The sequence below is a fragment of the Aulonocara stuartgranti genome (assembly GCF_965226115.1).
Source record: "Aulonocara stuartgranti genome assembly, chromosome: 6".
Taxonomy (NCBI): Eukaryota; Metazoa; Chordata; class Actinopteri; order Cichliformes; family Cichlidae; genus Aulonocara; species Aulonocara stuartgranti.
The window spans coordinates 31,367,290-31,392,010 of NC_138944.1; the positions used below are offsets into that span (position 1 = coordinate 31,367,290).

The 24,721-nt window shown below is 38.9% G+C and overlaps 1 protein-coding gene across 2 annotated transcripts in view; it reads left to right on the forward strand.

The window, feature by feature from the left end:
- mad1l1 (mitotic arrest deficient 1 like 1) overlaps nucleotides 1–24,721 on the forward strand; it is a 69,884-nt gene that overhangs the window by 34,601 nt on the left and 10,562 nt on the right. For both annotated transcript variants that reach the window (XM_082535825.1, XM_082535826.1), the window contains exons 16-17: nucleotides 5,892–6,117; nucleotides 11,558–11,751. In XM_082535825.1, coding sequence (XP_082391951.1) covers nucleotides 5,892–6,117; nucleotides 11,558–11,751 — 420 coding nt within the window. The remainder of the gene's footprint in view (nucleotides 1–5,891; nucleotides 6,118–11,557; nucleotides 11,752–24,721) is intronic.

Sequence of the window (24,721 nt, forward strand, 5' to 3'; positions counted from 1 at the left end):
ACCTCAGCTTGGATCTGTTCTCTGTTGCATTTCCCTGTTTTCCCTAAGCCCAGATGGGTTTCATCCAACTACTTCAGCTTCTTCCCATAGTCCAAAGACATTGTTGAGATTGTGATTCTTTACTGGTTATCCTAAATACTATTTATGTGATATAAATAGTATTTAGGATAACCATACATTCTAACAGTCTTTTAAGTGTGTTCTTATAGTCTAAAGTGCTTTGAGTGGTCACTAAGATGAGAAAAGTGCTACATAAATGAATTATAGCCATTTCCTGTTATAAATAACTTAAACAGATTTGATCAAGAAATTCAAGAAAAGCCATCAATGTTCAGTTTTTTAAGTAACAAAATAAATAAGAGCTGCAAGACACAAGAGTGGTCATGCAAAGACTTGGTTTATACATGTGGCAGAAGAGAAGATGACATTGTGCATTCTAGTTATTCCTGACAGCATCATTTCTACTGATCTGTCTACATGTGGGAGGTTTGATACTAAGGAGGAGCCCGTAAAACTTGGTCTTCCATGTGACATGGTACTGCTCTGCAGACCTTCATGCTTTGTAGGCAAGGCCCTCATCTCCTCTTGCTCATCCATGAATCCCTAAGGCCTGGGTCCCTATGGCATTGCCTGACAGTCATTCCTATATTAATATTACATAGAAAACTGCTGTGGGCCTGTGCACAGACCTGGTGGTTTTTTTTAGACCTGCTCAAATCCAGCTGAAGATATAGATGTGAAGGTGCTCTCAATGATACACACTTAATATATTATGACACAGAAACCAAGGAATCTGAATCAGTATAAAATATGGATGTAGGGCCCTGATGGGGAGAGAGGACATGCCTTAAACCTGTGCTATTTTGCAACCAAGATGGGGCGGTGTAAACGCTCATCTTGGGGCTTCAGAACAGGACTTTAAAAAACAATGGGTGATGTCACAGTATTTACTTTCATATTCTACACTGTCGGTGGTTACCTCATGGACACCTGTGGTTCTTGGAGCCCTTGATCTGCAGCTTCCTGGCTCTTCAGAACGACGTAGAATCTGCTGTTTGTTCTTTTCATGTGTCTAACCGTAACTTAGATAGGATTTTATCAAAGAATACCAGATTGTCCAAGCCTTACGCTGGTAAGCCCATTACCAGTCAAAACATTGTTAGCGGAGACTGTGACTTTACTTCTCCTAACTCTGTCTTGAGCTTTCAGGCTCCACTTCATGTCTGCTTAACAACAGGGAGCCAATTTCAAGTCACTATCAGGACATCTGTGCTGCAGATAGCTCGTCATCCACAAATTTCACCCATTCAGGAATAACCATTGGAGTGGAACCTCCACAAAGATACAGCCCTAGTTCCCTCATTGCCTTTGAGACAGGGATATAGTACCTATTCAGCAACTGCTCTGAGTTTCTCATAGCCTGCCTGTGTCACAGGAGGCCACACTAGGGTTTCTGCTTGCTGTGTTTGTTTGCCAGTTGACATCACACAGTTGTTCCATAGAAGCAGCAAGTCTCTTTTGTTTATTCTCAAGTTACGTGCTTGTGCACTTTGTTTTACTTAAAACCAAAGCTGTCCACATGTTAGGCATAGGTCAGTGCCGTGTTAATGAAATTCAGTTTGTGGTGGCCCATGTGACTGAATGAGCCACATGGGCCGGTAAGCTGTTGGTTGACCGTTCAGTCTACTTTCCTACCCTCATGTGTGGTCAAAAGCTCTTGGTAGTGACTGGAAAAATGAGAATGCTGACGTGTCTGAGTTGAGTCATTACTCGCACCGTGAAAGAGGCTGGTTGAGGTAGTTTTGGCATATGACCTGGAGTTGTTCAGGGCATCTCCCACTGGGCACACACACACTAAAGAGATCTCTTGAGAGCTTCTTGGAAGTGGTTAGAGATCTCTGCTTAGACTCCTGCCCCCAGGAGGCAGGGAGGGAGGGATGGATGGAGTTTTGAGATGTCAGCTATCAGACAAAGTGACTTGCATCTTTTAATAGGGATTGTCCCAACAGTGGTCACTGAAGAATTAAAGAGGCAAACATGGGACACACAAGTTACCAATTCTTGTGTCAAATCTCCAAACTATCCTGGGTGGGTAGTAGTCGTGTGTACTGGTGCTTGTCCATTGGCAAGCAGATGTGAGAGTGAATGGTACCAGGCAGCTTCTAGGTGTGAATGGTGGGTAATGAGTATTAATATTTTCCTCTCACTAAAATCACACTAAAATAAAAGTAAAAAGAATAGAAATGGATAAGTGAAAACTGTTCCCTTTTTGTTCAAAAAATGTTAAAATTATTTCAAATAAAGTCTTGTTCCACTCTTGGCGGATGGGGTGAGTGTGCATCACAGTTCAATTTGATCTGGTCCTTAAAATGCATCTGATCTTCTGGACAGATTTTTTTTTTTTTTAAAGGACTGAGCCTTTAGCCTGCCAATATCTAGACAGCAGCTTCAATCTGTTTTCTGATAATGTCACTCAGTGGAAGAAGCCCGTCTCGCCAGCATCTCTGCTGTCTTTCCATTCAACCTCACTTTATCGGTTCGTGTGGTTTAAGGTTGATGGTACCCTCCACTCTCAAATTCATGCACACTCATCATTAATGTGTCACCTGTTCCATCAGTGACTCATGTGTCCCCTGTGGTTGGTGCTGTGTTGAGTATATAAGTGGATGTTTCAGCGCAATTTGTTCTGCATCTGTTAAAGAACAGAGACTGTTCTTTGGACTTCAACCTCCCCCCAAAACTCGTATTCTTGTCTTGTTCTCTTATTCATTCTTTCTTCCTCATACATTTGATCTTGCTCCGATGCTCCCTCTCTCCCTGCCTTTTGCTCTTTTTTTTATTTTTTATTTTTTTTAACAGACTGCACTCTGGTATTAGATGTGTTGTTATTGTTGTTCTATGAATAAGAGATATGTAGCCTCGAGCACTTAGAATGGCATTCCACCTTGCTGCACTGTAAATTATGTGTGGAAGAACAGGCTCTATAATATGCATGTAAATACGTCTACACACACACACACACACACACACACACACACACACACACACACACACACACACACCAACTTACAAAATCTGAAGAACTGTAATATTAAGAAGCTCGCTTTGAAAACTCAGACAATTTGGCTGTTTTCTGTTTTTGCAGCAATAAACGTATTTATAATTTTTAATGAAGTGGTGCACCTTTTTTCCTACTGAATGCAGACATGGATGCAGAATAAAGTGTAATATTACATTTGCTCATTTTGGAGATGATTGTCCTTTGTGTGTGTGGTTTTTTTTTTGATCAGTGGATCACACTTATTCACTGTATTACTTTTGTTATGAAATGTGAAAATGGCAAATAGATTCAGACAAGCAAATGGATGCCTTTTTAAAGACTTCCATTTTTTTTTTTTACTTTCAGTTCAATATAGGAGGAGAGTCAACCCAATTAAAAATAATTATGCCATTTGGCTTGCTTTGAAAGCAATGTGCTTGAAAGGCAAAGAGAAGTAACTTTGCTTTTGTTTTTTGTTTAGTTTAGTTTGTTTTTATTCTGTTGAGCAGTAAATTAAAACGTTGCCCTTCAGCTCAGTCCAGACATCCTGAAAGTGAAATATGAATCCACAGCAAAATCTTTCTAATTTAATTTAGCTTGACCTAAATTTTTAAAGACGAAGATTTTTAATTTATTTTTTTTGCTTTTTGACAGCATGTAGCTTTTGACTGCGTTTTTCGAACTCTAATCTACATATCTGTCTCTTCCTTCCATTTTCTCTCTCTGGTTATCATAAAGCACATACAGATGCAGCTTTAAATAAACTCTCTGTAAACAGATGTAGAACTTCAAAAGACTGAAGTTGAAGAAAATGAAAGGGCAATTTGTTTGGCTGTGACTGTGTGTGTGCTGTGGAAAAATACTTGATGTTAAGTACACACATCTACTGTTACTCAGTTCGAAAAATGTAATCGTTTCTTATAAAGTACATGAAAGAGTTATTTATGAGCTTTTCTGTACGCTTCATCCACTCTGGTCTTTCTCGACGCTGAAGGCAGTGGTACCCGGACACCGTTTGTTTTTTACCATGTTCTTTTATTTGTCCTTCACCGTTTCTCTTCCTCATATACTCTTTCTTCTTTTCTGTCTTTTACTCTGTAGTTTATTTGGCAACCGTCGCTTGGAGGCATATAGAATCTAATTTAGCCTGTAATCAAGAGCTCAGATAGGGGTGTGTACATGTTGTGAGCGTTCCTGTTTGAGTGTGTCTCTCCTTATATTGGCATTAAGCGACTTTTATTTAGCCAGACCTTGCAGAGTGAGAAGAAAACACTGGGAAAGAATACTTTCTCGTTAATGTGTCTGTTTGATATAACTGAAAACATTATTTCCTCATAGGGAAAGCTCACGTGAACGTCAAGAGCTTTCGATCACACTGTCGAGTATTTTTTTATGCTAACCTCCTCTCCCAATCTGTAATGTGAGATCAGTTGTAACCATTTCTCTCCATGTATAGCAAACTGAAATTGGTTATAAAAGGTTTGCAGGGTTTTTCTTGCATATGTTGGTCTCACACCAAAGGAACGTGTTTTGGGGTGTTTCCGCGTGTTAGAACGTGTGGAACGTTATAATTACAATGAGTGTAAAACTGTAATGACCTGATCTGACATCCCAAGATGAGAGCAGAGTACAAGTCTTTTAATTAATGTAGTTTTCAAATGATCAGTATTTAAAAGTACGGTAGGATCATTATTGTACATTAAATATTTCGGACTTTTCGTCTTCTCTTTTGTTTGGCCTGGTTATATTTTGTATTCTCTCTCTTTTTTTTTCTTTTTTTTGCCTGTCCCATTTGGTTCTTTAGCCGTCAGAATTGTTGTTTGAAGACCAACAAGGATACCCAACGGATTTACTTTGCCAAATGGATCATCACGGCCTTGCTGTATTGGTCCATTTGATCGACCTTTGTTGTTATTATTTATTTTATTTTATCTTCAGTTGTTACAGGCGGGACAGATATGACTTACGGATAGAAAAGGGAGAAAGAAAGATGAAGGAAAAGAAAATCAGAAGGGAAGAGGGACAGTGAGGAAGGGCTCTTAAAAAGAGAGAGAAGAGAGAAAAAAAATCTCCTGGATCACCTGTTGAGAGAAAGAGAAGAGAAAACAAGCAAAAAAACAGAGCAACATACTAAACACAACACCGTCACGTTAATCTAGCTAAGTGTAAACAGCAGTAAATACTAAATATTGAATGTTGTTGTGTAGCAAGCAGGACCGACAGCACACAATGTATTCTGTATTCTCACAATGTATATTTTGTATTCTCTCCGTTTATTTTAATTTCTTATTGTTATTTACTTGTTGCTGTCAATATTTTTGTTATCACAAAGAAGTTAATGATAGAAATCATTGATATTGTGGCTCAGCTAAATTAAGTCAATATTTGGTGTGGTAACTCTTTGGCATTAATAGAGCTATTGCTGCCAGTTTTCGTTTATCAAAGCTACAAAGCTGATCATGACTGGAAGGACACCGGGTTCCTTAAAGGCAGTCATTTTTAAGGAATCGGATTTTTCATGGGTGCTGCTGCCTGCTCATCTAGGGCACTCATCGAACAGAGAAGAGACTCAGGCAGGGGAATGCAACTTTCCACTCTTTGGTCATTACACTGCTGCATTTGTCACAAGGCATTCTTATTTTTCAGGGGGAAAAGCGCTCTGTAAAAGAATATGAAAAGTCACTAAATCTGACAGAGTTGTTGAGTTGGCAACAGCGAGGTGAACTGAAGCGTGATGATCACTGCTGTGAGTGAGGAATGTGAGGCGCCCTGGATGCTAAGATGAGATGGTGCATAAAAAATGTTCTGCTCTATAACTGATGGCTGTTTGATCTATGTCTCTGTGTCTCAGGGAGACTACGATCCAGTCAAAACCCGTGTTCTCCACCTCAAAGTGAACCCCACCGCCATTGCCAAACAAGAGCGCCAGCAGGAAGTGGAGGCTCTCCGACAAGAAGTGACACGGCTCAGGGATCTTGTACGCTCTTTGCAGAGTGGAGGTGCTGTGGGGCATTCCCAGGATGACACGCACAACCCCAGCTTCAGCCTTAGTTTGGCTCCTTCAAAGGAAGTGTTGGGTAAGATGACACAGAAGTGTGACATCAGAATAAGAGTGAGCTATAATGTCATTCAACAGCAAACAGGGCTTAAAAAGTAATAGGTAATGTCTAGAAGTCAAAGGCAGCCAGTATACCATCATTAAGAGTGGAATAATATGATTGATGGCTGTTAAAAGACAATTACAGTAATCTGAGAGGAAATAAGAGCATGACTGATAGTATGGGTGTCACTAGAAGTCAGTATTATTCATATCCTCACAATATTCCTTAGGTGGTAGGAGGAGGACTGGGTGACCTCGTTTATATATTTTAAGGTGAAATTGCAGATCCAGGTTTCGGATAGCTGATGTTAGATGAATGGATAAGGGGCCAAGGGAGGGTTTGATCCATGGATGAAGCTTTTCTGATCCGATGACTAGATTTTCTCTTTTTAATTATATTGTTATATAATGTTATAGTTAACATTAGAGGGGAAGTGGATATTTAGACAACATAAAGTACAGATTTTAAAGGTTGTTAAAGGTCCTCTTTACATGTAGACTGATCCAAAAAATATGAAATGGCAAAAAAAGAGAAAAGCCATACCCAACAGTTGCTTTCTAAAGGAACATGTTGCTCTTGGGAACTGCTTCATTGATATTTTGGCTCAGAAAGTCTCTGTCCTCTTAAGTGTCTATATGACAGACTGTTAGAGGGAGGACGTGCAGTTATGACAGGGTTAAATATGCATTTGGAGCTCAGGACAGTTCACTGGTAAAAGTCTGTTGGCCAATTTGTGCACAGCGCTCTGTGCTCGCTCTGTCTGTCTGCTGCTCGCTCACGGTCTCAATTTTCTTGGCACTTCTTTTTTCCAACTCCCAGCCTTCTTATTTTTTTCTCATCTTTCATTCTTGTCTTTTCTGTCATCTTCTCCTGTTCCTGGCATGTTCGCTTCTCTGGCTTTTAATTTCTTATGATATGAAAATTGAGTTTGTAACAAGTAAGTTCAGTTTAAACTCTGTATAGATAAAGCAGACCTAGTGTGTGATATCTGTCCTTATTGCAAGACCTGGGTCAGTGCAATAGAAAGTCTACAAACTTATCAGAGATCAACAGAAACGTTTTAATGTCTATAAAATTATTTAATGACATTTTACCCCATGTAGTGTTACCCTGCTGTCAGTAGTAGTTTAACTTGGCTATAGGCTTTGTGTGTTCAGTTAAGAAATTACCTAAGCAACATTACAGGAACAATACTTCATGTAGCAATTAGCAGCAGGTAGAAAATGTTTTCCATTTTTAATTACATTTAATTAGTAAAATTTACTGTCCAGTTTTATACACCAGCGGTTATTAGTTCTGCCCTGGGTGTTGATGATGAGTTTCCACATTTTTGCATTTTTCACACATTAATACTGGACAATTGTGATGACAAAATTTAAAAGTAAGTTTAGAATTAGAAAAAAATCAGGGCTTTAACTTTTTACTCTTGCTGTTACAAATTACTATTTCATTAAATACAGCTGGGAAATGAACTTTAATGATGATGATAATAATAATAAATAATCATCATCTTTTTTATAAGTTGTCTTGAGCAGTAGTTCTAGGTCTTTATAGGTCTTTCAAAGTTTTTCTTTGGACTTTGGATGCTTTTTCATTCATTTTCAGTCCAGTCCTCGTACAATTTCAGATGAATGTTTTTTTTAGTTTGTTACTTTTTGGTTTCTTAAGCCACTTAACACTAACTGTGAATCATTAAAGCATTAAACAGGCACCTAACTCGAGGGGTAAGTCAGATAACTTTGCAAAGAAGCAGTTATTAGCAGCCTGTACCCATTTGTACCCATTTCTTAATGAAAATCTATAACAGTTTAAATATAACCTCTGCACACTGTCTCACTTAGCTCCATCAGGTACCTTTATCAAGTCAGTCAGACTGAAACATTGTGATTTAATAAGTGTCGTAGTGGTTATCGAGACAGTATGCACGAGTTGTATTTTAATTGTTGTGGAACCTTTCTCTTGGTTCATGTGTGCAGAGATTTTTTTTTTAAATTTTATTTCAAATCTATGAAAACTTTAAATATTACAGTTTGAGAGGTTTTAAAATATAGTTTTTTATGATTCTCAAAAATTATTAGCTGAAAACTTATCTCAGCAAAAAACAAGTGGAGGCCAGAAGAAGTGGCAGGCATAAAAGTATCATTATCTGAAAGCCACGTCTTTAGAAAGGGTAGTTAATGGGTAGTAAAGCCTGACATATGGCAAATTATACAAGTGGGCAACTGGACAACTTTTCACCATGATGATGATCCTGAATAGAAAAACATACAGTGGAACACTATCAGTCATGGATGGGCCTCCCCAGAGGCCAGACCTCTACATTATTGAAGCAGTGTGGGATCATCCTGACAGAGAACAGTCCTTCAAGAAGCCTGGGGAAATGTTCCTGAAGACTACTTAAAGAAATGAAAAGAAAGCTTGACTAAGAGAGTTCAGGCTGTGTTGAAGAGTAAGAATAAAAATGGTCGTACTAAATATTGATTATGCATGTTTGCACTTTTCAGTAAATCGCTGCCCCTATTTCTCATTTCCCTTATATAATGATGTGAGGGGTGGCTCAAGACGTTTGCAGATGTTTTGGGACACTACAGTTTAGTTTAGTTTTTGTTTGTTTTTGCTTCTGATACGAGTGCAAATTTTAGCAGTATTTTAGACTGAAAACGAGAGAAGAAAATATATAAATAAGACGCTCCCTATGCAGCTGGCAGCTTTTGAGCCATTATGTACACAGACCTGTAGACACCAATCAAGACTGAAATACAGAAGTCACCAAAACTGTAAAAGTTTGTGTGAAAAGTATTCTAACTAATACTCGGATTTAGTAACTCAACACGTACGTTGACACATTTGTGTGCCCACTTGTACGTGTTTGTCTTTGCGATTGCACAGATAACGACATGTCCACATTCCTGTGTGTCCACTTGTCTGCACGGAGAAGGAAATGTATTGGTTGCTGCAGCCTGAGAATTCCCAACCATTTTCAGGGCATTTTGATGGCTGTCATAAAGTGACAGTTTTGTCACATTTCTGAAGTCTTGAAACACTATTTAACCGCGGTGACTGACACTTGAGAGGAGCCCAGTCACCCAGGAGACAGACAGGCACGTAGACACTCACTGGCAGACTCAGTCCCAGACTCTTAAGTTTATACTTTCTAGTCTTTCACTTGTTTAATAATGACAGATAAAAATGTAATCGGCCAAGCTATACGCTATGAAGAGGAGAATGATGAGTAGAAATAATTATCAGTCGCAGCAGGGTTAGAAGTTATGGGAATAAAAACTCCCTGACTGCTCTTGAAACGACGCATTATGTTGTAAGAGAATAGAGAGTTTTGACTGACTGATGCTGACTGGAGAGAGAGAGGAAAAAAGTGAAAAGGACTGGTTGTTAAGTAAGGTATAACCCTGAACAATGTAGGTTCACATTTGAGCAGCAGAAATGCTTTTAACCTTTTAAAAAATCAGTAGCAAACACCAAGCTTTTCAGAGGTGTTAGGTAAGCATTTCTTTGCCTGGTTACATCATCTCCCTCCATGTGTTTTTGTTTTTTTGGTTAATAGTCTTTACGGTGCTCCTGCCTGCACTCGTTTTTTTCTTTTTCTTTTTTTTCTTTTTACATTTTCTCAGATTTGCATACATCACAGTGTTGAGAAGATTGGCACAAATATCTATAAAAAGTAAATATTTGCCTCTTTGTGGTTGTTCCTTTCCCAGCTCTCCTTTTACCACTTGTGTACTTACAAAATGTTCATGGCTCCACATTTGCATCTATATCCTTTCTCTTCTGTGGTGATCACATTGTAAATAATTACCTCCACAACGACTCATTTTTTCCTCAGACAAACTAATTTCTCTGACTTCTCAAATCAAGTCTCCAAATTAAAGTAATTATCCCAAATTGATTTTCAACAAATTAAAGTCAAGCCCCATTCTGTTTCTCCCCTTCATGATTATCTCTGCTCCCAGCTAGGAGATGCAGCTGACTGCTTCAGACGCCACCGTGCTCTGCTTTATAGTAGTATGTAGACCCTGAGTGAGCAGAGGGATTGCTGTGGGGTAGAGATTGATATCATTCACAACTTTTTGATGCTGGTATCTAGGGGTGTCACGATATTTAGTAGTTGGTACCAAAAACAGTAGATGAGTACATGATTCTCTACACCCAGTTTATGTTGCTAAACATAAACACCATAAACTCTTTAATAAAAAGTTATTTTAACTAACTGGGAAACTTTAAAATGGTAAAATTATATCATTGATGGGAGACAGGCAGCAGTGTTTTGATGATTAATGTAACTATTGCTGTAACATTAAATATTTATGCAACATTAGGCATTGCTAATATTTCAGCCTATGGATCATCGATGATTTAATTCCACCCATCTCAAGCTAAATAGTAACGTATTTGTGCTCTATACCATGAGAAGGATAATACTCTGATACTCTGAATGTTCATGGATGTTAAATTGAAAAGCATTCGCAGATCTAATTGCACATCTTCCTCTCTTGGTCTGAAAAGCAAAAATGGAAATGATTTAAATCAGTTATGGTTCCTTTGATCGCTCATCCGTTACTTGGATAACTGTGGCAATTCTAGAGCTAATACATGCAAACGAGCGCTGACCCTCCGGGTATGCGTGCATTTATCAGACCCAAAACCCATGCGGGGCGTCCTCTCGGGGGCGCCCCGGCCGCTTTGGTGACTCTAGATAACCTCGAGCCGATCGCTGGCCCTCCGTGGCGGCGACGTCTCATTCGAATGTCTGCCCTATCAACTTTCGATGGTACTTTATGTGCCTACCATGGTGACCACGGGTAACGGGGAATCAGGGTTCGATTCCGGAGAGGGAGCCTGAGAAACGGCTACCACATCCAAGGAAGGCAGCAGGCGCGCAAATTACCCACTCCCGACTCGGGGAGGTAGTGACGAAAAATAACAATACAGGACTCTTTCGAGGCCCTGTAATTGGAATGAGTACACTTTAAATCCTTTAACGAGGATCCATTGGAGGGCAAGTCTGGTGCCAGCAGCCGCGGTAATTCCAGCTCCAATAGCGTATCTTAAAGTTGCTGCAGTTAAATATTGCCTTTTGGGAATCAGTTATCACCCCCTGGTCATCGCCCTCAAATGTTAAGTAGTTCCATGCTAGGCTCTCCACTGGTCTCTTTATCTGATTCTCCACCCTGGTTTGAGCTTTTGTCTCCCACTTGTAGTCTTTTTCTTCTGTGCGTTCAGAATCCAGGTTTATTTAAATTGACTAAATCTTTATTTTTATGGCTTTGCTATTTAATAATATCAAGTCTTTGAGATACTAATTTAAGTTGCTGGAGTTATTCCAGAAACTCTACATATTGATAGCATATAACTATGCTATCAAAATAATTGTGCTGTATAACTGATTTGTGTGTTGCAGATTTGCGTAAACAAATGGAGAGTTCAGAGCTGAGGAACCAGAGACTTAAAGAGGTGTTTCAGAGAAAAATACAGGAGTTTCGCACAGTGTGCTACGTCCTGACCGGCTACCAGATCGATATAACCACTGAGAACCAATACCGGCTCACGTCTGTCTACGCGGAGCACATGGATGACTCCTTGCTCTTCAAAAAGGTATGAAGAGTTCATCTAAGGTTGGGGATGCCGTCAAATGCCACAATATTTTAAATTTAAATAAATAAGAACAATAATTAGAAGCTGAAACAAGACCTGAAATTTATACGTACACTGATAATCCAGCCTTGCGTACAAGTAACACGTTTTTTTTGGGGGGGGGGGGGTTGTGTTATTTTACATCCTTCTTTATATACAGACCTGAACTGATCAGATATGGAAACATGTAGCTTTTAGCCACAGATTGTGTGCATCATTAAACAGCAGCGTGAAGTTAAAATGGGCACACTGTCAGCAAAACTCCTACAGGCTATGGCATCTGTGTAAGTGTTGATATCTGTCCCAGGGAGCTCTTTTAAAAAAAAAAAAAAGCGCCTCGGGAAGTTTAGATTTGACCTTGCAAGGTGCCGCATCACTTTGCCACATTGTGCATCGGCTTAGCGATGCAGCGAGACGAGCACTATGCCAACAGAGACTCTTTGCTTTGTGGTTTAAATTTGTATGTGTGGGAGACTGGCAGCGTCTGTGTGGAAGAGAAGAAGAGAGTGATGACTGGGCAGTGTCACAGGGTGGGTTTTACATTAATCGATCACCACTCACTTATTGAATGGGCTAAATAAAAGCTGAATTTGTCATTATCCCTTAGCTTTTTAGAAAGCACTTTTTTTTTAAGCTTAACACAGCTTTTTTTTTTTTTTTTTTACTCTTTTACTTTCCTCTCATCTTTCCATCCTGGAGTTTTGTTTTTACCTCTGCTTATTGCTCAGTCTGTCTCTCGTTCTCTCTGTAGCCCAATTGTGTAGCATTAGCTAATTTCCATGTTGCTGCGGCTATCGTGTTCTGATGGCGGCCCCTAGCTAGAGCAGAAACCCTGGAGAATCCGTAATGGCAAGGTGGCAGAGGGGCGGCTTTATTATCTTGGCAGGTAATTATTGCTGTCACATGCTAATTTATTGCGACTGGTCATCAGTGCCTTGCTCAAGGACTCTCGAGAATTCTGCTGAAATTAAGAATAGCTGAAAAAGGAAAAATATAAAATAGGAGCGGTGTGTAAACGTGCACATGCACTTTTTTTGTTTTTTCTTTTGATTTCTGTCCGGTCTGCTCCATCGAAACCACCTGCGACTCTGCCAGAAGAGATAATTCACTGTCAATATTTATTAACCTCAGAGTGTGTCCATAAAACACACACATATACAGACTCACACACAGTCATAATGCCCTCATGGCGCGCACTGTCACACTCAAATGCACACATACTCGTTCCAATCTCAACACTCTGTCACACCGCACAGCACTTGCTACCACCTCACACTGCTGGCTGCACGTGCATACAGATGTACAAAGCCACACATGCATACCCAAAACGAATGCTAACACCCTCTGTATTAGTATTCAAAGTATGCACCATTGCGAGCGTGTATGACAAACACTTAGTGGCTTATGGGAGCAGAAAGGCCTGTACTATTATTGGAATACAAAAATCAACACCCACGCATACACACATTGTTACGACCCCCTCTGCTAGGCGTCAGGGAGGGAGTAACATACACGAGCCCCCCAACACAAAACTGAGTAAAGCAAAAGGTTTTAATTCCAAACTTTAAACAGAAAACCGACAGGGCTGTGCAACAGACCACTGGGCAGACAATTATTACATAAAGAAAGAACAGTCACGAGTAAAAGTTAAAGGGTAACTAAGGCAGGCTGGCCGCACACAAAATAAAAGCTAGGGTTTTAACTAAGGCAAGCCAGCTTCACGCAATCCTACTCACAGCCAGCTAGCAGCTCAAAACTCTAATCAGGCTAGGTTTAAAGCATGCACCAAGGTTCGACAAAGGTCAGCAATATGAATAAGTTCAACAAAGATCGACGAGGGAGGCATGAAGGGCAAACTGCATGTTCAGTCCTAAGCAGCCGCCACTGAGTGAAGGACCTCCAGCCTTTTGTAGCCACAGGTGGGTACGATCAGCCACTGATTGCCTCTTGGAGCATCATGGGATCCCGGGGCAGCCAATCGTCCGTGTGGTCTGGCACACTTCATTCTGCATAAGTGAGGGTTGGCACGGGTCTCCCAGTAACCAATCACACACGAGTCCTGGAACACATTGATTTACCTAGAGGAAGGCGGGGCCACCTGAGGCCGGAGGCCGTAACACACATAAACACACATAAACACACAGTGACATTCATGTTTTAAAGAGGATACACACTAGGACACATAAATGCAGTATGTGTATATATTCTGCTTTTTAAGCATGCGTGTGACTTTAATCTGGGGTATGAGAATGTAAAGTGGACTAATTGTACTATGAAGCAAGAGAGAAGGGAGATAAAATGGGGGGATTTGGGACAGGAAGCATAGAAGTCTTTACAAATAGGATTCTAATGTTATTCACCTCAGCAACAGGGTTGCCAGATAATCCTGCTAATATCCCCCTCTAGAAGAGGCACCCAAATCCCCCTCCTATAGCGTAAGCTGTTTAACCTGCAGTAGTCACGTTCCCCTGCCCTCGCTCTTGTCTCATGCATTCATTACTGTATGTCACACTCATTAAAATGTATTTTCATTGTTTGTCAGCCCTGTAACCTTACTGTAGTTTGGTGTTTTAAATGGTTAATGAGGCTACATGTTGCTCATTTACAGGGTCACAGTTTTATGTTTTGGTTCTACTAGAATATGCTTACATGTTTTTGATATTCAGAACTTATTTTTTCTGGATTTCCCTAAAAGAATTTTGTCAGTTGAATCTTTTAAACACAGCAGTTCAGATATTTGCTCCAGTTTGTGGTTGATGTCTGATGTATGGCTATCATGTGGAGCAGAAAAATGATTCGATGATACAGGGACAACATATATACTGTTGTTCAGATCAAGCTTCTTTCGACTCATTTTACTTAGAACATGGAAATGCATTAACATAAGAACTAAAACCATAAAAAACCACTCTGAGTTTCCTGATCAGAGAAAGTTCAATCAACTTTGAGCATGTTCAATCTTAGTTTCACCACATTTCACCATGGCAACAGGTAAATACAGAGCAGAGCCTTCAAAACGTTTTATAGGGTCTGCTTTAATAATTTACAAACTTCATTTAAACCAAAATGTAAAAATTGACTATAAATCTAATTATCCAGCCATAATCAGCTGAACTTTGCAATTTACCTAAAAAAGGAAAATAAAAGGTTTATCGACTTGGAGTCTACTTTGAGATTAGGAAATTACTTGTGTGGTTTTCATGGTAAAGTTCTGCATTAATAAAATGATAGGTTTGATGTGCTGTGGTACAATTGTTATATTATCATCCATAATAGTTATAGACCTGTACAGCATTTGATGTCAATTGTTTTGATATGTTTGCACGATATACTTCAAAGTCAAAGGGAATGTCATTATGTTGGCACCAAAATGCTGCTGTTTTTGATCAGTTTTACCAAATAGTCTGAAGCCTGACTGTGTAACAGCCAGCCTTAAAGTGGAAGGAGATCAAAGCTGCAGGCATCAGAACCGACCGTAACTGTGTGATTCTTTTAGTGCCGCCAACAAGAAACAGTGATCATCATCTTCATTGCCCAGAGTTTATGCAGAACTGTTGTTGGTTGATCAATAATGAGTTAATGTTACATTAGATTTGTTAAAGCCATTATTTACCTAGGAAAAGGGTAGGGTTTTTTTTGGGGGGGGGGCTTAGTGTAGCTTGTGCATGTGCTTTATATTTTTAGCTCACTCCTAGGTGAGCAATCTGATTAGCATCAGTGATTAGATATTTATGAGGCTCTGCTAATCAGAGAGATAGACACCTTAGGAATGTGAGTGATTGACTTATTTTAGCATTTTTCTTCATGAAGCTTCAAGGAGAAGATGCCGAATGAGTGTTATATTAACGTTTGTGAATTTAAGAGTTCACATAAGCCCATAGGTTAAAAAAAAAACCAAAAAAAAAAAACAAATATTGAAAAATGACTGGAAAAGGTTGTTTATTTATGCATAAACACTTTTGACCTTGCTGCAAATCTTGCTGTAGATTTTTCTGTATTAATTTCCTCTATGGTATTAGAAATAGAATTTTATTTTTAAACTGTTATTTATTTTTGTTTTATACAATCAAACTGTGCAGTTGCTTAAATAAAATGGTAGATTTGACACAATGTGATTCACATTGAGATTGAGGTTTATATTGTCCTGACTTGTGCCTGAGAAACCTGAGATGAGCAACTTTTAGTCTAGTCAGGCCAGTTTAAAAATAAGAGAAGAACATTGTAGATAAACAAGTCTTCCAAGTTGTGCGTCTTTGTAAGTAATCTCCCAAAGCAGACCCACTGCTGGGCTTACACACCTCTGCTATTGATTAGCTCATTAAGAAATAAACAAACACGCACAGAGCTCTCCACAGCACTTACTAAAAACTTCTCGATGTTCTCTATTCACTGACATTTTTTCCTCTCGTTTCATTCCTTGCCTCCTTTACTCTCTCTCCCTCTTCCTTCACTTCCTTGACACACTCTCCCCTGTCTTCCCTTCCTAATGAAAGGAGAAGATAAAATCTCAGGGCCAGCTCATTAAAACACACTCCCAATTAACTGTCAGCCCTCTCACAAAAGAGAGATGGAGCGGAAGAAAAACGTATGAGGGAACGGTTGAGGATAGGTGATACGCAGACAGAGTAGAAGCAATGGAAAAAGTGCCTTTTGAAAAAGCAAAATAATTTGTGTCTGTGTGTCAGTGGGCGAAAGAAGAGGACAGTTAATAAAGTACAGTTTATGAACACTGTCGAGACTTAATGACCTGTCTCTGTTTTATCAGCCACCGGGGAATGATTAACGCCACACAAATGTGTGTTTGCCTGTGAGGGTGTGTAAGACGGATTGTAAGCCATCACAGCTTGAACAGTTTATTCATTTGTCTGTTATAGCTTAATTTTGAAATAACTTAAAGCAGAGCTTGACTGCCAGGGAAGCTGGTTGCAACAGCTGTAAGGAGCTCGAAAGGTTACTGGTGTCAACATCGCCTCCCTCCCAAAGGGAAAGGAGGTTTTATGTATTCATCCTCTACTACAGTGCTATTGAATATATCTATTAAAATATCGACACAGCTGATGTTAAAAAGGAGGACAGTTATAGAACAGTCTTATTTATAATGTATGCTTACATTAGTCCTTTTCCTGTATCAGTTCTTTGCCGTTCCACGTTTTTGGACGGTGATTGTCTTTTGTAATTTTACCTCTGTACATCACCACAGTGAATTTTACATGAAATCACGTTTTTTATTGAAATGCTGACTGTCAGCTTTTAATTCAAGTGATTTAACACTATAGCATTAACAATTTAGGAATGAAAGGCATTTCTATACGCATCCCTCTGTTTTCAGAGGATCAAAATTAATTGGACAATTGACTGATAAGCAGATTAATGGCCAGGCGAAGCCTGCTTCTTTGTTACTTTATGACAAATTAAGTTGATAAAAGATCTGGAGGCGGTGTTCAACTAGCTGCTCACTAGAACTAAATATGAGATTAAAAATCAACAATGAACGCAGCAATATAAAAAGGCCTGAAGATCCACAGAAGGAAACTGAATTTAAAGATCACAAAATCATTTCCATGGTTAAGAATCCTCTACAACAATTAACCAAACAGAGAACCTTTTCGAAGAGCCAGGCTTGTCATTCTCAAAGTCTACAACCAAGAGACAGCAGGTCATGAAAGAATCCAGAAACTTCTAAAGAACTGCAGACTCACTGGCCTCAGATAAGGTCAGAGTTCATGATTAAACCATAAGAAAGATACAAATAATGGCATCCATGGGAGAGTTCAAGGAGAAACGACTGCTGACCTAGAATAACACAAAGGCTCATCTCATGATTGCCAAAACATTTGGGAAATGATTCTGTGGACCGATGAATCAAAAGTAAAGCTTTTAGAAGGTTTGGGTCTGATCACATCTGACAAAACATTTCATAGAAAGAACATCGTGGCCGAGCAGGTCATCTGCTAATTGGAAGGTTGGTGGTTCGATCCCTGCTCCAGTCTGCAGTCGCCAAGTTACTAACCCCAAAGTAAGAACCAGTCCATTTATAATTTACCTTGCTCGAATCTTTATTATTATTTGGGAAATGTAGGCTTATTTATTTATTTTTACTTTCTTATTATTTTTCCTCTGCAGTATTAAAAATGGCATTGAGCCTTTTCCCAGGTATCAGTATAAAGTTTGAAATTTTAGTTTCATGACAGCCCTACTACTACAAACTTCTTTGAATTGACACTGAAGGTTTGCACTTTAATCACATATTGATTGTTTAATCTGAAGTCCACTGTGATGTTGATTATGGACCTGACACCTTTTTTTTTCTTTGTTGTAAATCAAGTTAATATGTATACCTCCATGACGATGAGGGATTAAGTATTTATTAGGCCTCAAAAAAAAGTATGTTTGGAGACACGGACAGCTTGGCTGACATGACTTGTCTGGAGTGATTGAGTTGACATGTGGGTGAAGCAGGCCAGGTGAGTCATTCAGCAGAGATTTAAAGTCACATGGATGTAGTTTTTCTTTAGTTGTGGTTTGTAACTTTCTTGCATTTGTCAGTGAAGTTGGCAGTACACTTTAGTAGTTTTCGAGTGTTTTTAAACTTGTTTTAATTTGTTTGTTTTAGTTCATTATGATTATGGATCGTTCTACAGGTAGTAGTACTGACAGACCCTCAGGAGGTTACAATATGCTGTTTGTTTGGTAACATTTATTTATTTTCTCAGTGGCTTCCAATTTTAGTTTTAAGTAGAATGTACAGTTTGCGATCTAGCAAACCAATGATGCTTAACGCATTGATTTTTGTAAAACAATCAGGTTGTAGGTCTCAATCCTCTCACTTTCCAAAGGAGGAATAATATAATATACAGTGCGCTGTACATAGCAGTTAATGCCATTTCCACATTGATGCTAGAGTAATCTAAAGTACATTAATGTTTTATAATTCAATGCATAATTAAATCAAAACCCTAAAAGACTGATACCTTTAATTTGAAGCTGTGTGTGGAACTTTGTGGGTTATTAATATTAATTAATATTCAGCTTAAACCCATTCAGCCTTACGAAAAATACTGAAAAGTTGGAAGAATGGGACTGCAGTACAATTTCAATAAATGTCCTGCCTAAATTCCAGGAGTTATGTCCAACTTATTGCAAATTTAATTTGCCACCTTTAGGTTTTCCGATTTGTTCAGTGAACACTTCGCCATCAGTACTCATTCATCTGTAGCTGCTATAGCATTGTAGCATATCTATTTTTAGCTGAATCTGATCAAACAAGGTCTTTTTTTTTTTTCAAACCGCTAATGTAGTTATTAAAAACAGTCTTTCAGGATATTGTTGAGCCACTGTTTGTGTGTACTGTGCAGTCAGATAACTCCCTTTGTACAGTGGAATAACAGCACATTGTGTGTTTTATTCCACTCTTTTTTTTTTTCATTAAAATCTCAGAGCGCATGTACACACAATAGCCTCTTGCTCATGTGTACAAGATGGAGTTGAGAGCCATAAAAATGAATATGAAAGTGAAAAAGAGATGAGTGGGTGTTTGAAATATTTTGGGAGAAGGCGGCTTACTGGGACTGAATTTCACTTTGCTCACTGACTGAAACAAAACACTCAATGATGTATCGCTGATAGCAATAAAGATAAACATGAGCAAAGCACTAATAAACAGTAAACACAAAGGCTGGTGGGAATACAAGAGAGAATAAATTAAGTACTTCTTCAGTGGATAGGACTGTATGTACTTAAACCTTCAGAGAGCGGTCTCGGAGTGAAAACTCCCAGAGAAAGAGGAGAATGTTGACTCTGATTCCTCCTGACAGTTTCCTGTCCCGCTTGCCCTCGGGGTGTGTATGTGAATATGCGGGCACGCGTGTGTCTGTGCGTGCACTTTCGCGTGCCTGCTCTTGTCGGCGTCACTGCCTCCTTTGGTCGATGTTCGGAACATATGTCTGCTGTCTCCATGGTAACATGATACATCACACCCACACATAAGTCCACCTGAGGTCATGAATATTCCCGAGCCGGAGAAGGCTGCTTCGTCTCTGCCACGGACTCGAGGAAAGATGACCCATTAATGCCGGTGCTAAGTGGTCATCAGTTAATCACATTTGTATTAATAAAAAACATTTTTTGGGGAAAAATAACATCAATTATTTATCCACTTCTGATCAATAGGGCTGCTGAGTCTCAGAAGTAGTTTACGTGTGCGCACAAACTCATGGATTGAGAAAGCTACGTACACATCGGCCCCATTGATGTCCGTTTGCAGTTATGGTGTAGCTTACAGGACTAAGTGGGTCACCCATCGTATAGTATAGCTGCTGAATTAGCCACTGCTAGCAGAACACTCTAGAATTTCTAACTGAGCTATCATCAGTCAAGTTGCAATGTGAGAAATGTAGGCTAATGTAAGCTTTGAGGTTTGTGCTGTAAATATTCTCCATGCTGCTGTTTGGCAATAAAAGGTTACCTATCTTTTCTGCTTTCTCTTATGTATCTGTGACTCTTACTATTTTTGCTTTATAGAACCTGTAATTAGCCACCTACACGGAAGAGAAATCCACTTAAGAGACAGATAGCTTTGTCGAAGTAATATTTGTAAATGTGATTTAGACGCTCAATCTAGAATTGTTTTTATTGCCAAGTCAGTTTATAAGCCATCCTTTTCTTATTTCCAAATTTTTTTATTTTTTCCTATCCTTATTTGCAAATTAAATCAGGAGAAACATGTTCATTATGCTAACAATCTTGAGATTCCACATCACAAATCCCTGAGGCTGAGGAGTCCTATGGGAACCTGTGTTTCAGGGCTAAATGAATTTACGGAAAATGTATAAATGTTAAGAAATGACTAATAGATCTCTGCATATTTAAGAACAAGGGTTCAGTTAGAGAAAAGTTTAATTACATGTAAACTGTGAAACCCTTCTACTGAGAATCAGATGCAAAGCCAACAAACCGTGCACATAATATTTCATAATATTAGCTTTCTAACTGAATTGTAACACACAGCAACTTTGGTGCATTACAGCAAATTAAGTTGAAATAGGCTGTAAATCTCACCTTCATAGGGAATTCTGATAATCAGGTCTGTTTTTAACACTCAGTATTAATATTTACTAAATATTTTGTGGAAATAGTGCCATGTAAAATCTTACACTCTGAATCCAATTTGTTTGGTTAGCAGTAGTGGTGTTATGAGTTTGCAACTGGTCACAGACTGACTTCAACTGATTGCAATGTGTTTGCAATCTGTCTCCATTTGTAAATTAGACTATGATTATTCGTAAACTATGCCAATGTGTCTGAGAGTGAGTCTGTGTGTGTGTCTGACATTTATTGGCATTAATTTTGTGAGCTCATATAGTATACAATAAACAGATTTTGTCTGAATATGGTCAGCAAACTGGTGCAGTGGTGAGCGCCATTCAAGAAAGTTCATGGTTTAAACCTGCTGGCTCGAGTCTTTCTGTGTGGGGTTTGCACGTTCCTGGTACTCCATCTTCCTCACACATTCCAAAGACATGTTAGATTAACTGGTGACTCTGAATTGGCCAGTCAAACTGGTGACCTGTCCAGGGTGTGCCCCACTGTTTGCTTATAATGAGTGCTAGGATAGTCTCCGCCCACTCTGCAAGCCTGAGTTTAAAAATGATTAAAAACTCAAATAGATGATGAGTGCTCCCAATACAGTCATAGTAAGACATTTCTAATAATGTAATATGTTTTCAGGGCTCGCAAAATTTCAAAATCCCTGGTAGCCCTGCCGCTCTCTATACACAGTTCGCGCGATCGCAAAGTGAAAGTGAAAGCAAAAAACAAGCGCAAATTCAAACGCGATTTCAATGTGTCACATATTGACAGTGGCTCATCGATGCCGATGACTTAATTACTCAGCTACATTTGCGAAAGAATGCAAAAACATTGACATATCTTTCCTTCCTATGATAGCCCGACGGGCAGTGCTGAGATGGATTTTGGTAGCCCGACTGGAAAAATCGCTAGCCCCGGGACTTTGCGCTAGCGATTTTGCGAGCCCTGGTTTTTATTGTTCTATCACAATTTTAAAAATTGCACTGTCAAATTTCATTTTCAAAATAAATGACTACATTTTATAAACAGCGTACATCACTCCACTCTTAACTGATTTTACATCAAGACAGTGTTACTGAACCTGGACTGAGCCAAACATTTTTGAGTTGATACAATGTCTGTATACACAAATACAGTGTTACGTGTGTTACATAAAATTCACAAGTAAATGGGAAGATAACGTCTGGGCAGAATTAACCGTGTGTGCACGTGAGGCAAAGAGAGACGCTTTAACGATTCCAACAAGCTGCATTAGTACAGTGTCCACCCAGCCGTAAGTGTATCCACGTGACAAACCCAGCATCACTGCCAGTTTCTATATTATAATGCAGAGAAAAGCTCGGAACTGCTCAGAATTCCAACAGCAAAATCTTGTTTACCCAGTTTGTTTTCTTTGCGTCTTATCGGGAATGCTTGCTACATATAATGTTTTGCATTGGGATTAGCTCATTGTCACTGCATATAAATACCCTTGCTCTTCCTCACTTGGCATTCATTACTTGGTATTTTAATGCTAAAAAACAACTGGCCAGTTCATACTTTCTTTCAGTTTATATATTTAAGTCATGAATCATGAGAACTCTAAGTTGGTGATTAGTGGCCAGCTAATCACACATTAAAGCTGGTGACTGAGGCAGAGCGGTGTTTTGTATCTCTGATTACAGATTGATGGGAGCAAAGGCAACGATGAGAGAAATCTAAAATGACAAATACAGACGAACACGCCTGTCATTATGAATGTTCATCTTAGGTGTCTTCTACTAACAGCTGTAACTTACTCCATGTTTTATGTATTTGTGCTCCTGAGATTCAGGTTAATCACATTTATTAAGCTGAGGTCTTTCTCATAGCACTCACTAAATCATTTCGTCAGATGTATGTTGCCATTAGTTGTTCAGCGCTCAGTCACATTAGTAGCGTTTTTTTTAAATGTGTAAACAAAAAGCTGATTAGAATATAAATATGTATTGAATTGTTGCTGATTCAGTTTTGGTGGGAACTCCACACAGTGTTTCTTTCCCTCTCTCCTTTTCATCCTCTTCCCGACTCTGGAAAAATGCCAAAATCTGCATTTAAATTGCAAGCTATTAATCTGCATATTCAATTAATTTGCCTTCTGTTTTTCACCCGCACCCATCAACAGCTATGACATCCTTTGGAATTTCTCGTGTGTGTGTAAAGAGGCAAAGGTATAAATGATAATGAAATGTTTTCAAATGCACTGATTTCTATTCGAATGATCTAATCGCGGTGACAAAGATGCAGTGAAACAGAGGGAGGAAAGAACTACACAGAGAAGGATAGAGAAGAAAAGTCTACTCATTAGCGGTGGAGAGTAGAGGCAGAGGTCAGCTGATTTGTGAACTGCATGTCACCACCTCAATATAGAGCCATCTATCACATCCACACATGTGCAGCCAGATCAGGACTCTGAGTTTAATGTGCAGTTGAAAAAGACCAGTGCAAAGCGGCATGCCTTGTCCAAGAACAGTGAAATTTTCTGTAAGTATTTCAGGCGTTACAGATTTAGGGAAGTGGAAAATGATTTGCTGAAGAGCACTGATTAATCATCATCTTTCCCCTCCACAATCTAAACTTCCAAACAGCTGTGCCAATCAGTTGTAATAACACAAACAGCTCATCAAATGGAAATGAGAAGCCAGAGAGCTTCACTTCTGCTAAAGAAATAACATTTGTTGTATTGTGGCGTGAAACGGTGATTCCAAAATCCCAAGTGTTGCCCTTTTTAAAGGTGAATTTAAGCACGTGGAGTTGCCGTGTTTTTTATTTTTGTAGCACAATAAGCCACCTAATGGTATTGGTGATAGCTGCACTAAATGAGAGCTTGGAAATGGTAACAATTACATGCAACATTAATATTACCCCGTGAATACTTTAATAAAGTCATTTAATGGGCTTCATTCAGAAAGTTTCCAATATGACTAAAAAAAATAAACCTCTACAATTGAGTTTTGTTTTTTGTTTTCTTTTCGTTGTAAAGAGAGAGAGCTTATTTTCTCAATACTTTTTAAAATCATTAAAAGAACCATTTTCACCCAAATTCACCCTCACGTCATGTCACAATACAACAGAAAAGAAAACCTTAAATTGGCGAAGAGGGCATTACAAGAGCCATGTTTACTATTGTGCAGCTTTTGAAGCTTGGGTCAAGAGTAGACGGCCATTTCTGGTTCAAAGATGATGGTGATAATAACTTATTATATAAATCACTTTTTTAAAAAAAAGGATAAAGGAATAAAAACAAATTTTAAAAAACAGATAAATTAAAGGGAACAGCAATAAGAATGAGTAAAAACTCTAGGCACAGAGCTAAGACACGCAAGACAGGATGAACAAGTGGGTCTTTAACTTGGCTTTGAAAGCCCCCACAGAGCAGGCCTGCCTAATATCTTGCAGGAGGTTGTTTCACAAAGATGTGGCATGAAAAGAAAAAAGCTCGATCACAAGCAGCCAATACTGATTTTCAGCCTTCTTGATTGTACAAATTCCAAATTATCAGGACCCTTTCATTATATGTTTACTAGATCAGGAGATATTTGAAGTCTTTGCATTTTGACATTGAAAAACATTATTGTGAAAATTTCCAACAATTTATGAATGAACTTTTTCTATCCAGTCATGTTGCTAACCTAGCTGGCTGTTAAATGTTCCTCCACTTAATTTTCCAGCTTTTTGTTATCCCATCCCAATTTTTGAGGCATTTTTCTGACACCAAAGTCATTTTGAATTAAATATGAATTTGAGATTTTCAAATTATTGCTTTCTGTTTTCTTTACATTTTACACTTTCCCAAGTTTTTTGAAGTTGGGGTTGGAAATGTTTG